The sequence below is a fragment of the Scyliorhinus torazame genome, chromosome 11 (genome assembly GCF_047496885.1).
Source record: "Scyliorhinus torazame isolate Kashiwa2021f chromosome 11, sScyTor2.1, whole genome shotgun sequence".
In the NCBI taxonomy this organism is placed as follows: domain Eukaryota; kingdom Metazoa; phylum Chordata; class Chondrichthyes; order Carcharhiniformes; family Scyliorhinidae; genus Scyliorhinus; species Scyliorhinus torazame.
Window position 1 is genome coordinate 19,819,625 of NC_092717.1, and position 16,503 is coordinate 19,836,127.

Genomic DNA, 16,503 nt, shown 5'->3' on the forward strand with positions numbered 1-16,503 from the left:
CTCCACCCTTGGGAACCTCAGCTGATCTAGGAATCATCGCATCCCCTCCTCCCCCGCTGGGGGCTCAGACCTGTACAGATCTTCATAGACGTCCCTAAATACCTTGTTTATTCTCACCGCACTCCGCACCGTATTCCCCCCTCTATCCTTAACTCCACCAATCTCCCTCGCTGCCTCCCTCTTACGAAGCTGATGTGCCAGCAACCGACTCGCCTTCTCCCCATACTCATACGTCGCCCCCTGTGCTTTCCTCCACTGTGCCTCTGCTTTCCCTGCGGTCAACAGGTCGAATTCCGTCTGGAGGTTCCGCCGCTCCCTAAGTAGCCCCTCCTCGGGGGCCTCTGCATACCTCCTGTCCTCCCCTTAAAATCTCCCCCACCAACTTCTCCCTCTCCCTCCCCTCTCTCTTGTGCAGCATGGAACAATTAACTGCTCAGCTTTGTTTAAGTTCAAACCGGGCAGGTCGACTCTGATTGGCTCTGAATTGAAAAATGGAAAGGAATTTTCACAACTTAAAAAAAATCAATATAGATAGACAAAGTAACTGTAAAATAATGGGTTCACAACATATGTCACAATAGGGTGCTGCAATTTGAAGTGAAGAAAAGGAATACGTTGTCAATTAAGTTATGTGACTATCAAAGCAACAACCTCCCCAGATTTAACATGATCGTTGTGCTTATACTTAAGATGGTCCTGTCTCTCCATAATGTACCATTATTTTCTCTTTCTGTGACTTGGGGGGGGGGGCGGGTGGGTGCGAGGAGCAGTGTTGAATCCCAAATGTGAAACTGGGGACACCAACAAAGTTACAGGATCTGGGGAGGGAAGTTAGGGTGGAATAAAGGAAGGAAAAAATGGTGAGAAGATAAAAAGAGGAGGAAACGCTCAGTAAAAGATTAGGGAGCAGTGAGTTATTAACATGGCCACTGGCTCTTTGTCACCACTGCCTTCAGACTGCTTGGAGTGCCATAATGGTTTGGAGTCCAGGCCAGCTCGTTACAATTGCTGTGGAGTCCTGTTGATGCCGTGTGGTGAGCCACGTATGGCTACGTAAGGCTGTTGTATATATGTTCTACTGTTCTATTAGTATTGTTATCTCCACTGTTGTATATACTTATTGTTATTGCTGTTCTGTTATTGGTTGTTGTACTGTTGGAATGTTATTATTGGTGCTGCTGTTGGCTCCGCCTGTGGCTCCGCCCAGCGGTGGAGGTATAAAGCCTGTTGACCAGGGTCAGCCCTGCAGTGCGGGAGGAGCTACAGGTCGGCACATATTTAGCTTATTAAAGCATCGGTTCACTGCTTCTCAGCGTCTCGTCTGAATTGATGTCTATCATGCCGTTAGGATCAAACATGCCCAAATGAAAAAGGGACATGTTGGTTTTGGTGGATATCCCTGACCCCTGTTCAATTGGGTAGATAAAAATCCGAGGTGGCCAGCTCCTGGTGGCTGCAGCATGGGCACTTGTGCAATTTCTATTTATCACCTGTCCAGTTTCTATCAGACGGGTGGGGTTAAAATTGTTCCCTGAAATGCGCTGCTGGCAGCTATGATTACCTGGCTGTAGCACACTTTCATAAAATCACTCCTGTCAAACCTAGCCTGGTCATACTAAACGCTGATTTGATAGAATTACAATATCGCTATTCGTAAATACATCAATAAAAACATAAATGAGGGATGGAGGTGAGTTTCAACTGACAGCATCCCCTATCTCGTTAAAAAGTAGCAGGGAGGGACTTGGGAATCGGGGTTGGTAAGGCGGAGGTGGTGGTGTCAGCTTGGACAGCCCCGTCTTGATGTCTACTTCAAGGGAACAATACAGTCTCCCAGTTTACTTCACATCCATTTCAGGTGGAACTCAAAAATGGTAACCAACACCTTTAGTAACCAACTGGAATTGACAATGAAGGCAAAACACTGGGTTCTAATCTATCCAGAGTGCAGGCAAAGGTCTGGTTTAATCCCAGTGGAAATGCACAAGGTAGCAATGATTGCATTCTCATATTCTTCCTTCCTTCAACCTTCAGCTATAGCCCGTGAGGTAAAACACTGCTGAATACTCATCGTCTCAGGCTTCATAATGTGTTTTTGAAATCACTGTTTTATTTTCCTACCGGCTAGTTCCATGAAAACACTGCATCACGAGGAACAGTATATAATTTGTTGTCATTGAGCCAATCATCCTTTTTTGTATTAAATCATTCCCAACATAGTCCAGCCACCTGTGCTGTAGAATCTAATGTTATACACATCACAAATTGTGTATTAGACACCAAAGAGAACACGAAAGAGAACTTACAGGCAAGGGACAACTGCTTTAAACCGGAATATTCAGATCAAATTGAAATTGCACGCTTATTCAGATTGCGCGAGAGAAGACAAGAGTGCCATACTAGAGCTTTAGCATTGGGCAGAAGTAATTATACAGGCCTGAGGAAAAAGTTGGCCCAAGTGGACTGGGCACAAGTAATTGAAGGTAGGACAATTGAGGAACAATGGTGAATGATCAGGGAGATTTTAAATACCTCGAAATTAAAGTATATTCCTGAGAGGAAGAGGAATTGTAAAAGGGAGAAAAACATTCCACAGCTAAACAAGGAAATCAAGAAAGACATAATGGCAAAAACTAGGGCATACCATAATGCAACAGCTGGGGGTAATCTGGAGGTGCTGCCGGCACCAAGAAACACCTGGCTACATGTATTTGACACGGGAGTCTGTTCCATTTGCTTTAAACCTCGCCCGAATGTCTTTCAAATGAGGTGCCAAACTGAGGCACCATCTTGCCCTCCAAACAGATCCTAGGGCATGATTCAAAGCCTAGGCCAATATTTGTCTTTCAATCAACATCAATAAAAACAGATTATCTGGTCATTATCTCATCGTTGCCTCTGGGAGCTTGCTGTGCACAAATTGACTGCCGTCGTTCCTCCATTCCAACAGTGGCCAGACTTCAAAAACAATTTGATGGCTCCAAAACACTTTGGAACAACCCGAGGTTATGAAAGGTGTTATAAAAATGCACGTTCCTTCTTCGTTTTTAAAACTTACCGTCAGATTGCTTAAATACAAACGCAATCATAAATTTGGAACACAAGAACTAGGAGCAGGATTAGGCAACTCAACCCCTCGAACCTGCTCCGCCATTCAATACGATCATGGCTGTTCTCACCTTGGCCACATCACCAACCCCCTGTCCGCTCCCCATAACCCTTCATCCCGCTCCTACTTAAAAGCCTATCTATCTCCTCCTTAAATGTGTTTAGCGTTCCGGCGTCTACCGCACTCTGGGGTAGAGAATCTTCCAGATTCACAACCCTTTGAGGGACAATTCTATGAATCACAAACTAAATCTCAATCCTGGTATTGGAAGCTACGCCCCTGAGTAAGTACGTAACAGGTATTCAGATGTCGTTCCCCCCACTCTCTCCCTGTGAATGGAAGACCGTGAGGGCCATGCCCCTAAATTCCCGATTGGATACTCCAGGTGATTAACACTCGCTGCCAGGAGCGCAAAGGAGCTGGTTTAGCACGGTGGGCTTGTAATGCAGAGCAAGACCAGCAGCAAAGGTTCAATTCCCGTTCCAGCCTCCCGAACAGGCGCCGGAATGTGGCGACTAGGGACTTTTCACAGTAACTTCATTGAAGCCTACTTGTGACAATAAGCGATTATTATTATTATTATTAATTTTGTAAAATTAATCATCTGGAATCCAAGTTCTCCATTCAGTTTCAATAGCGTGTGTGAAAGCACCCGCTGTTACTCTTCAGGATGTGGGGCAGAGGTTAATGTTCTCATTATTAGTTATAAATCTTATTAAAGTCCTTTCAATGTTAAGTAGAAATGAGATCTTTGTTCACATTAATTCGCTGAGCTTCCTATTCAAATATGTCAGATGTTAAACCTTTGAAAAATCCTTTGCTGTAGTAGAAAGGATCCAAATACTTGCTTTTCCTTTACAGGAAATTAAATGTAAAGTCTGTCATTGGAAAATACACCAGATGTGCAGGTTAGGTGGACTGGCCATGATAAATTGCCCTTAGTGTCCAAAATTGCCCTTAGTGTTGGGTGGGGTTACTGGGTAATGGGGATAGGGTGGAGGTGTTGACCTTGGGTAGGGTGCTCTTTCCAAGAGCTGGTGCAGATTTGATGGGCCGAATGGCCTCCTTCTGCACTGTAAATTCTATGATTCCTTTGCAATTTATGATTTTCTGCTTCCATTTGCTTCAGGTCTCGACTGTATGTACAGGCATCGGTGTGGTTATCAGTTGTAGGGAACACTTTCTCCTTACTGAACCCCAGTTCACCGACACAGACCCATAATGGGAAGTAGCAAGGCACCGATAACAGTGGGTGCAGATTCTCCCATTGAAAGTAGCACAATGCCACTGATCTTCAGCGGGCCCGTTGCATTGGGAGGCCTTGCTTTATGTGGTCCAAGCAATATGAATGAAGTCTAGGCATCATATATGGTGGAATCCTGCCCTTAATCTAAATAGTGGATTTATTTCTAACCCTTTAAACCAAACCCCATTCAGGAATAAGAACGGCAGGTTCCAAATGCAGTACCAAGTTATAAATCAAAACCAAAGTTCTCCTATAGTGTCAATGTGTATCGTAACAAACTCGGTGGATAGAAAGAAGGTTCCAATTTTATTGCTGGTCTATGGGGAGATAGCTGATGTCAGATAGAGCAGTAATCCAGTGACACCATCGGCTTATGTTATAGACAAGCCCCTCAAACGTTTCAATGTTCATTGCTATTTGGTCACGCTGCCGCATAGTATTTGGCCAGAATCTTGTGCGGCAGTGGGAAATTAAACAGGCGGGCGTACTTAATTGCGTAGGAGGAAAGGTGATCTTCCTGGTTCATTCGGATTAAGTTGGAGCTGCTTTTCTTTCTTGGGGACTTTTGCATAGACCGTGGAAAAGGAGACATTGATACATTGAAACTGGGTGCTGGTTCTAGCTGACCGATGGAAGGGGGGGTGGCGGGAATGGGCTATGCAGGACTTAAGAAAGCTCATGGGGGAACATAGGGAGCAAGATGGACCACACAGGGCAGGGGGAAGGTGCAGCCTGATTGTGGGGAGATCCAGGGTTATGGAGGAAAGGTCAATGGTGAGGTCCTGAGAGCTCAGGGTAACAGGGAGGGCAGGTCAAAGGTGATGGAGGGAGGTTCAATGATGATGGATGGCAGGGTAAGGGTCACGGGGGGGGGGGGGGGGGGGGGCAAGTGCAGGCCGCTTTGGTCAGGCGTGAAGGCTTCCAGCTGCCATCACTCAGAAACAGGACCTCCTGCCGTTCATTGGAGGAGAACCTGTCGGGAGGCATTGCTAACATGTGGGGCCATTTGTTGTCTGCTCAGAGACATCACTCCAGAACAGTGGATAGTAGCAACGGTTGATGATATGCAAGGGGAGAAAGATTATGAGATTCGAGCACTGTCATGATATGCACTCATGCACATAATGAGATACAGACAGGCAGTGACAGACACCCAGTACAGCCAATCAACACACAGGACAGAACACAACCAATCACCAGGCAGAACACTAGAAGGTGATCTCCCACTATAAAACACACGAGGCATCAACACTCTGCCTCTTTCCACTGGTGAAAACTGTAGTGACAGTCAGGGTGTATATATCAGTCAGCACCTTCTACACGTGGATCAGAGCTAGTCTGGTCTAGTTAGTTATAGTAAGCACGCTTAGATTAGTAGAGTGTCAAACCCACAGCGAACTGTGTGCACTGCTTAACAAGTTCAATAAAGCGTATTGAACCAACACCAAAGTTTGGAGTCTACTTTCAAGTACAACTGCATCCAGTTGCAGTCCGTATTACCCCAGGGTGAATAACACGACAAGCACCAGCTGAGGTCTCATGGCATCCTCTCACACAGCCTGACTGAAGCTGTCGGATTACAGGGAATGAATGCCTGTCTGGGTGCCCTTTAAATAGGGAGCCTGGACCTTTAGCCCCATGAGGTAGTGGCAGGATTCTCGACGTCCTCCTTGCCCCCTGCACCTCCTGGCCAGGCAACTCGCCCAAGAATTCGCTGGCCGTCGCGTTGCCAATCCCACGTACGTCCGAACCCGCCACTGGGACACTTGACTCGACAACAAAATTCACGTCTTTGTGTGTATTTTGCTCCAACATGTGACTAAACCTGGTGTCGATTTGTTTCCCCAACCCTCCCTAAATCAAATTGCCCAATGGCTCTTTACACCAAGGCTCAGACAGGAGGTGTGGCCACTTCGGCAACTTAGAGGAGAGCTGGTGACACAAAGAGACAATTTTACTCAGGTAACCATTGGATGCAAGGAGAGCCGAGGAGCAAGGGAAGAGGGGGAACAAAAGAAAGCAAATGAGGGATTAGGAGGCTGTGACTGAGATATGCAATAGTCCTACCAGTGGTCCACGGCGTCCATCTCTCCCTGGCAAACCTGGGTTACCACTTTCTCCCTGAGGGAAGGAAGAAACATTTGTGTTAATGGTCAAAACAGAACAATTGTTCCAAAAATCCCAGCAAGAAATTTTCCTCACAATTATGAGGGAACAAATTCACTAGATTCAGACAAGGCGGAATTCTTGAAATGATTCCTAAAGTGAACGCAAGCACTGAGTTGGAAGTAAAAGCTGTTTTCCTTGAACAAATATGTCCACGCCTCTTGCGGTCCACAGCTGGCGCAGTCAGTAAAGAAAAATGCATGTCTCCTTGGCCCACATGTCGTCACCAAATCATTTAAATGCCACAGTCGTGTTGTTGATCGCCAGGGTTGAGGGAAAACTTTAATATAGAGGACGGTTGTCACACCTGGTGTGTGTTTCTTATTTTTGGGAGGGAGGTCAGGAACATAGCTCAAGGGTTTATGTTCTTTCAAGAGGCCTGACAGGGCCTCGGTTTAACATTCCATCCAGAAGATGGCACCTCTGGCTGTGCAGCACTCCTTCAGCGCTGCCCTGGCTCATCGGCCTTTGATTCTTGCGTTGAAGTCTCTGGGCTAAGACTTGGACTTGAGCACCAAAATAACCATAAATATATAAATAGCAACAGGAACATAAGCAAAGAATACAACTTACTGATGTGAGGATTATTTTTATCATTTGACTGTTCAGCCTCTATCACATGAAGATAATTCTTTCCCCGCTGCCATTAAAAATATTCCCTCGATAGAAGTCGAACATGAACTGTGCACAGCAGATACCTACCGTTCTCATTCATTTTATACCAAACACATTACAAAGTTGTACAAAGTAGAAGATAATTACACTGATGCATGGATTGGAGTTGTCAAGTTGAATAACGGCAGCTCAAAAGTTCAGGAGCCTTATTTTGCCCATGGTTAGAAAATAAGTATATTTTTCATTCACATATAAAGTGTTCAGTTGTTGCGCAGATTTATTTCGAGGTCACATCTGAATTTGGCTCAACTCTTCTTGATAGAATAAAAACATTGGTCTTGGCAATTGAACAATATCTTGCACTAGCAATCCATATTTCTGCGAAGCCAATGATGTTTTACAGGGCGTACACAACAAAGAATTATTTGTCCATTTTCCATTTAACATCTGATTTTCAGCAACATCTGCTTTGCATTCATCTCAAAACAGTTTAGATTAAATCAAACACTTCCTTTCAGAGATACTATTGCAACCTTTTCAGGCTACCTATGACTTTATCAAGGCTTTTTTTAGACAATCCATAATCTTTATTTAGACAATCTACGATCTAGCGAGGGAAGGCGTTGGCATAGTAATGTCACTGGACGGGTAATCTATAAACCCAGGTTAATGTTCTGGGTGCATGGATTCACTGGACACTGGGGGTGCAATTCTCACATTTGCAGACCGTGAGCGGGATTCTCCATTGCCCAAGGCCGATATCATAATCGTCGATCAGGTGGAGAATCGCTGTTTACAACCAAATCGAGTGCGGCGCCTGTTTTCAGATGCTCCGCACCATCCAAAACGGCATCATCGAGGAGTGTGCCGCACACCATTGCGACAGCCTCAGGATGTTAACTGAAGGCCCTCCCCCGACACTCCGCCCCCGATGGGCCAAGTTCCCGACGGCGCGGGACACGTGTGATCTCAGTTTTCGTGAACCTGGCGTGGTGGCAGCAGATTGTGTCCAGCGTCGCCACAGTCGGGGGGGGGGAAACTGTGCTGTTGGCTGGGGGGGTACTTCGGCGAGGGCTGGGGGGGGCTGGTGAGGGGTGGCCCGGGGGTGGCGAGGGGATGTACAGGGGGGGCAGTATCTGGCAGGTCGGGTCCATGCATGGCTGGCACCATGTTGAACGGCGCGACCGTTGCAGGTTGCCACCGTGCGCATGCGTGGCCATTTCCACTTGTCTCAAATTCAGACAAACCCTTTTGGCTTCATTGTTGGTCAGGTCTGTCTCTGATGAAATGTTGACTTGTTTCCATTCTGCAATTCTCTCGTTATCCCCCTTGTGGAGCCTTTTGTTGTCCTCTTTGAGGTCTTCATTGCCTATTCTGAGGCTTTCATTGCTTCTTCCTTGAAGTTTTCATTGCCTCCTCTGAAGTCTTCCATTGCCTCTTCTTTGAGGTCTTTGTTGCTAATGGACCTTTTTTGAAAGTTGCCCTCCATCTGGGGTCTTCCCCAATTTTCCTGTCCATAGCTGTTTGATCCTCCTTGTGGTTGCTGATTTAAGTGCATGAATACTTTAAACGCATTGCTGCTTTAAGACTGTCATTCTTTCCACGGAGTTGTCGGCAGCCCCCGGCCTTCTCTGTATTTTTTCCCGTGCTTTTGAAGTTTTGGCACAAACCTGGCTGCTCTTTTTTTAAACTTTTAGAACTTCTTTTTCTGAGGGAAGGTGATTTCAGTGATTTCGGGAGTTTTTTTCTTCTTTTTATGTGTTGGTTCTTTGTCGATTTCACTCACACTCAAGGCTGGGATTCTCCCCCAACCGGCAGGCTGGCCATACCGGTAAGAGCGGCGTGACCCACTCCGGCGTTGGGCTGCCCGGAAGTTGCAGAATCCTCCGCACCTCCGGGGGCTAGGCTGGCGCTGGAGTGGTTGGCGCCGCGCCAATCGGCGCCGAAGGGCCTCTGCCGGCCGGCGCGAATTGGCGCATGCGCGGGAGTGCCAGCATGTTCTGGCGCATGCGCAGAACTGCTGGCGGGATCCCTGCGCATGCTCAGGGGGTTTCTTCTCCGCGCTGGCCATGGCGGAACTTTAGAGAGGCCGGCACGGAGGGAAAGAGTGCCCCACGGCACAGGCCTGCCCGCAGATCGGTGGGCCCCGATTGCGACTTTGATTAAAACAGGTGTCGGGCCAAAGTGTCATGTTAATTTTATCCTCGTCAGCAGATGTAATGATTACTTTGGCAGACTTCATTAGAAACACAAAGGTATTTATTGATAAGTAGAACTGTAGAGCCACACAGCTGCACCTAGTCCCTTACATGTCTCCTGCCTAGGAGCGGACTCTACCACTTGAGGTGATCACCCACTTTGACTCCCAATTGGTCCCCCAAACCAGGTGACCCTTACTCTGCTGTGTTGCCCTTAAAGGTACAATCACTTTTAGTCTGTATTTACCTACTTTAACCCCATAATCAAGTGCTTTGTTGCCTGCTGCATCCTGTGTTAGTGTGCATTCTCCTGCTCAAAATGTACCCTGAAAAATATCACCAAAGCAGATAAATGGTCTTTATCTCATTGCTGTTGGTGGAAGCTTGTGTGTGTTGTCTGCCATGTTCGCCTACATTACAAATAATTTCACAATACTTCGGCTGCGAAGCACAAGGGCATCTTGAGAAATTAAAAGCCCGTTATAAATGTAGGTTCTTCATCTTTGTGGGAGACCTAATATTTCCTTGTGGGATCAAGAGGAGTATTCATATTCCTCTGGGCCCTACAGGGAGTCCTTTAAAATCTACTTAAAAAATTAAACTTATTTGGTGTTCTGGTGACCCACGATTAAAATCGTGGGAATGGCCCATAATTAACAAGACCGGCATGGCCCAGTGGTGCCACTGGGATGCAAATTTAATTAGGCCCTGCTCCTTGTGCTGAATGCCAGCGATCCGAGTCCTCATCTCCCTCGAGGAACAGGCGCTGGAGATTGCCCAAGGAGAGAGCAGTCTCCGACAGCGAGGTGAGGATCCACTGTCCCTTCACCCGGATGACCTATCTCAAGTGAGTTGTTGATGTCCCACAAATGTATCCTTCCCTCCCACTGACCACATGTCCATTATCTTTCAGGATCACCATCTGATGAGGCCAGGCCATTCAGAGTTGTGCCCCGCCACCCAAGAGAACACTTCGGAGGAGCTCTGAGAACACGGGCAATGCGTCACAGTTATCACCCATGCCTTCCACCAGCGCAGAGACACGCACCTCAGTGAGCGACAATAGTAGGCAGGCTTCGGGGGCACTGTCTGGTGTCTCCACATCAGGTGGAGGCATTCACCTGGCACTGCCAGTCCTGGAGACTCCCCATTGTCTGCACCACAGTGCTGATGCCCTCAGCGATGATCCGCAGTGACTGGTCCACGCTCTGGAGTGCCTTGGCAATGTCCACCTGTGTCTCGGGACATGTCCGTCATCGAATGGGACATGGTGTCGAGGCCCTTCGCCATGGTCGTTACAGACTGAGCAATGCCTTGGACGCCACCACTCAAGGCGCAGACTTTGTGCTCCAGGTTTTCCACTGCAGTCGCCACCCTAGCAGTGTTGGCCTTGGTGTCACGCATTTCCGGCACCATCTCTTGCACCTGAAGGCTTCTGGAGCTCTCTCCAGCTGCCCCTCTATCCCATGGAGTCACCCAGGGTCCTATGGGCACCGACAGGAAGTATGAAGCGCTGGAACCCATCGAGCGGCCTTCCACCAAGGAATTGAAGGTGATCTCCATCCACCCCCCCGAAGTGACACATCTCAAGGGCAGGGTGGCATGGCACCACCTGTGACACTGGTAAGTCAGCCGGGGCACTCCGGCTCCAGGCCCCCAGAGGATGACCGTCAAGAGCATCAAAGGCCACAGGGTGCAGAAGGCAGCAGGCTTCCTCCACCTCTGATGTGCATTCTGGAGACAGACACAGACATAGCACCAAACCACGGAGGATCAAGAAGAGTGAGGAGCACTAAGCGGGCACTGGTGAGGTCACTATCCGTAGCTAGGGGGAATGGAAATCTGTCACATTTAATTGTTCACGATTAAAAGAATCTCACATCTGCACCATGTGAAGCCTCTGCCATGTTAATCTTCACAGCGAGCCTGCCCACTTCCCCACCCCCTAGTCCCTCTCCCCCATCCCCCCCTCAGCACAGTGGTCCAAGATCGAAAGCCTTGATGCAGACACCGATGCGAGGATGGGTCCGAACATGCTGTCAGCAGAAATGCAGGCGCCAGACTATTAGAATCTGAGGAGCACCAGAGCTTTCCTGAGAGTGAGTGATCGTCTCTCCTGCCTGTATATTGACCTGCTGACAGCTGACGCAGGCCCAGCACCCTGGTGTGATGTCACACAGACTCTTGGAGTGGGGGGGAGGCTGTGGAAACAGGGTGGTCGGGGAGGTGGTGGTGTGATGTGATGCGTTGGAGTGGGGGGGTGGGGGGACGCTGAGCTGATGGACACATCCTTGTCTCATGAGAATCTCAAGATGATGAGGGCCTCCCTGGTCCTCCTGGAATGTCATTCACACGCTGCCACTTGTGGTCCAGCCTCCAGCACCTCCTGGTCCGCCTCCTCCTCCACCTCCTCATTCCAGGCCGCATATCCTTCCTCCTGCTCTGCCTCCTCCTCCAGCATGTCATCCCACTTCTGTGCCAGATTGTGGAGGGCACAGCAGACCACCACAAAGCGGGAGGCCCTCTGGGGGGGTGTCCTGTAGATAACCACCAGAGTGGACCAGGCAGTGGAACTGCATCTTGGGCAGTCCGATGCACCGCTCAATGGCAGCACGGGTGCCAATGTGGGCCTCATCGTCTTGGGTCTCTGCCTTGGGCTTAGGCCTCGGCACTGGCGTTATCAGCCATGACCTCAACGGGTATCCCTTGACCCCCACGAGCCAACCTGTCATCCTGTGGTGGTCCTCGAAGACACCGGGGATCTCCAATTGCCCCAGGATGTAGCTGTCATGCACGCTCCCAGGAGAGCAGGTGCAAACATGCATGATCCTGAGGCACTGGTCGCACACGGCCTCAACATTCAGGGAGTGGAACCCCTTCCTGTTAATATAAGGCACTTCCTGATGCCCCAGGGTGACATGCATGCCATCAATGGCCCCCTGGTCTTGGGGCATCCTGGCGATGGTGGCTTATTCTGTAGCCCGGGCATCTTGGTGGGCCTGGTCCAAGTCAAGGGTGATATAGTCGGATACCCAGGCATACAGAGCATCCATCATCTCCCGGATGCCCCTGTGGGCTGATGACTTCAATATGCCACACAGGTCCCCGCTCGAGCCCTGGAATGACCTTGTGGCACAGATATTTAGTGCTGCAGTGACCTTTATGGCCACCGGGAGCGGTGTCCTCCTCCACGGGGTACCATGTCCGTGAGGACGTGGCACAGGTGCCGCACTGTCTCCCTGTCGAGGCGCAGTTTTCTGCGACATATGCTGTTGTCAGCTCATTGAAGGACCAATGACTCTGGTGCACCTTGGTACATTGCTGGCCTCCCCTTCTGGCTCCCTCCTCAGCTTGATAGGCGGCTGGGTCTTGAGGGTGTGCAGCGGACTCCTGTCCATGTGGTGCTGCCTCCAGCCTGCGTTGGTCTTGAGCATCTGTCCGCCTCGGCTGCAACAGGCACAATGAGGGAGCCTCGGCGGGGTCGACACCAGCAGCCTCGGCGGGGTCGACACCAGCAGCCTCGGCGGGGTCGACACCGGCAGCCTCGGCGGGTCGACACCAGCAGCCTCGGCGGGGTCGACACCGGCAGCCTCGGCGGGGTCCACACCTGCAGCCTCGGCGTGTCGACACCAGCAGCCTCGGCGGGGTCCACACCGGCAGCCTCGGCGGGGTCCACACCGGCAGCCTCGGCGTGTCGACACCAGCAGCCTCGGCGGGGTCCACACCGGCAGCCTCGGCGGGGTCGACACCTGCAGCCTCGGCGGGGTCGACACCGGCAGCCTCGGCGGGGTCCACACCAGCAGCCTCGGCGGGGTCGACACCAGCAGCCTCGGCGGGGTCAACACCAGCAGCCTCGGCGGGGTCGACACCGGCAGCCTCGGCGGGGTCCACACCAGCAGCCTCGGCGGGGTCGACACCGGCAGTCTCGGCGGGGTCGACACCAGCAGCCTCGGCGGGGTCGACACCAGCAGCCTCGGCGGGGTCGACACCAGCAGCCTCGGCGGGGTCCACACCAGCAGCCTCGGCGGGGTCGACACCAGCAGCCTCGGCGGGGTCCACACCAGCAGCCTCGGCGGGGTCCACACCAGCAGCCTCGGCGGGGTCGACACCGGCAGCCTCGGCGGGGTCGACACCAGCAGCCTCGGCGGGGTCGACACCAGCAGCCTCGGCGGGGTCCACACCAGCAGCCTCGGCGGGGTCAACACCAGCAGCCTCGGCGGGGTCGACACCAGCAGCCTCGGCGGGTCCCACACCAGCAGCCTCGGCGGGGTCGACACCAGCAGCCTCGGCGGGGTCGACACCGGCAGCCTCGGCGGGGTCGACACCAGCAGCCTCGGTGGGGTCGACACCGGCAGCCTCGGCGGGGTCGACACCGGCAGCCTCGGCGGGGTCGACACCGGCAGCCTCGGCGGGGTCGACACCGGCAGCCTCGGCGGGGTCGACACCGGCAGCCTCGGCGGGGTCGACACCGGCAGCCTCGGCGGGGTCGACACCGGCAGCCTCGGCGGGGTCGACACCGGCAGCCTCGGCGGGGTCGACACCAGCAGCCTCGGCGGGGTCGACACCAGCAGCCTCGGCGGGGTCGACACCGGCAATTATTATTGTTTCTGGAAGTAACTGGAGGAAGAGAGAGACTGACAATCAGTTATCGCTTCCATCATGGGATCCTCGAATTCCTAAGCCTCCCCCACCCTTACCATGACTGTCCTGACTTCTCTCAGAGTGCCATCCAGCCAGCCGGTTGTGCTGGCAAACCTCACTCTACACACTCCCTTCTAGCCAGATGAGGAACCCCTAGACCCAGACCTCTGCCAGCTACATTAGGAAGATCACACTCAGCTATCCTGTGCTCATCCAGACTCTTACCCTTTGACTGCGAGAGGGTCTTCAATGGTGAAGTCCTGCTCTTTAGTGTTTAATTGTTGACAAGTGCCTCTATGGTGCTGACACTCCTCGAGTACAGGCAGGCTGTTCAATCATCAAAGGGTGCAGCACATTCAGTTCACTAATCATCCTCTCAGACAGGGCACCTGTTGCTAGGAGGAGACACTTGAGAGTTCAGGAGGGTGAAATGTTATCACAACAGGGCAAGGTTTACAATTGGGGGAAGGGTAAATACGATGTTGTCAGACAAGAATTGAAGTGCATAAGTTGGGAACATAGGCTGTCAGGGAAGGACACAAGTGAAATGTGGAACTTGTTCAAGGAACAGGTACTACTTGTCCTTGATAGGTATGTCCCTGTCAGGCAGGGAAGAGATGGTCGAGTGAGGGAACCATGGTTGACAAGAGAGGTTGAATGTCTTCTTAAGAGGAAAAAGGAGACTTGTGTAAGGCTGAGGAAACAAGGTTCAGACAGGGCATTGGAGGGATACAAGATAGCCAGGAGGGAACTGAAGAAAGGGATTAGGAGAGTTAAGAGAGGGCATGAACAATATTTGGCGGGTAGGATCAAGGAAAACCCCAAGGCCTTTTGCACATATGTGAGAAATATGGGAATGACTAGAGCGAGGGTAGGTCCGATCAAGGACAGTAGCGGGAGATTATGTATTGAGTCTGAAGCGATAGGAGAGGTCTTGAACGAGTACTTTTCTTCAGTATTTACAAATTGAGAGGGGCCATATTGTTGGAGAGGACAGTGTGAAACAGATTGGTAAGCTCGAGGAAATACTTGTTAGGAAAGAAGATGTGTTGGGCATTTTGAAAAACTTGAGGATAGACAAGTCCCCCGGGCCTGACGGGATATATCCAAGGATTCAATGGGAAGCAAGAGATGAAATTGCAGAGCCGTGGGCAATGATCTTTTCGTCCTCACTGGCAACAGGGGTGGTACCAGGGGATTGGAGAGTGGCGAATGTCGTGCCCCTGTTCAAAAAAGGGAATAGGGATAACCCTGGGAATTACAGGCCAGTTAGTCTTACTTCGGTGGTAGGCAAAGTCATGGAAAGGGTACTGAAGGATAGGATTTCTGAGCATCTGGAAAGACACTGCTTGATTAGGGGTAGTCAGCACGGATTTGTGAGGGGTAGGTCTTGCCTTACAAGTCTTATTGAATTCTTTGAGGAGGTGACCAAGCATGTGGATGAAGGTAAAGCAGTGGATATAGTGTACATGGATTTTAGTAAGGCATTTGATAAGTTTTCCCATGGTAGGCGTCTGCAGAAAGTAAGGAGGCATGGGATAGTGGGAAATTTGGCCAGTTGGATAACGAACTGGCTAACCGATAGAAGTCAGAGAGTGGTGGTGGATGGCAAATATTCAGCCTGGATCCCAGTTACCAGTGGCGTACCGCAGACTCAATGGGCTGAATGGCCTCCTTCTGCACTGTAAATTCAATGATAATCTATGATTAATCTAGGACAAAGGTTCGGCACAACATCGTGGGCCGAAGGGCCTGTTCTGTGCTGCATTTTTCTATGTTCCAACTAACAAGGCTAATCTCTCCTTTGAAATAGTCTTAAGCTGTGAAGCTGGAGGCTGCTCACATTCAAAGGGGGTGAATCAACTCTCATGAGAGAAGCTGCAGCATGGTTCTATCCTGGGAGAGTTGGGTAGGACACACAGGCTGCAGCTCTGGTTGTTCCTGTTATGAGTCAACACAATATTTTAAAGATGGTGTGAAGGCCCCACAGACGCAAAGCCCCTCCCGTCATCCCTGTCCCAGGGAAACCCCCGACCTGGAACGTCCTAGCCCCCGAACAACCCCAATCCCACTGAAAGACCCCCCACCCCCTCCCCCGAGTACTGGGGCAGTAGCTCCGGTGTCCTTGAGCTGTTTGATGGTAAATGGAAAGGGCTACTCACCTCCTCACATCCCCTTGGTAGCCATTGCGAGGATTCCCATTTTTGGACAGGAGTACTCAACGATACAAAAATCCCAAGGCTTTTTACACGTACATAAAAAGCAAGAGGGTAGCCAGGGAAAGGGTCGGCCCACTGAAGGATAGGCAAGGGAATCTATGTGTGGAGCCAGAGGAAATGGGCGAGGTACTAAATGAATACTTTGCATCAGTATTCACCAAAGAGAAGGAATTGGTAGATGTTGAGTCTGGAGAAGGGGGTGTAGATAGCCTGGGTCACATTGAGATCCAAAAAGATGAGGTGTTGGGCATCTTGAAAAATATTACGGTAGATAAGTCCCCAGGGCCTGATGGGATCTACCCCAGAATA

General features: G+C 50.6%; 1 protein-coding gene across 2 annotated transcripts in view; it reads right to left on the reverse strand.

The window, feature by feature from the left end:
- Window positions 1–16,503, reverse strand: part of LOC140385153 (uncharacterized) — a 164,130-nt gene that overhangs the window by 104,644 nt on the left and 42,983 nt on the right. For both annotated transcript variants that reach the window (XM_072467006.1, XM_072467005.1), the window contains exon 9: window positions 6,423–6,476. In XM_072467006.1, coding sequence (XP_072323107.1) covers window positions 6,423–6,476 — 54 coding nt within the window. The remainder of the gene's footprint in view (window positions 1–6,422; window positions 6,477–16,503) is intronic.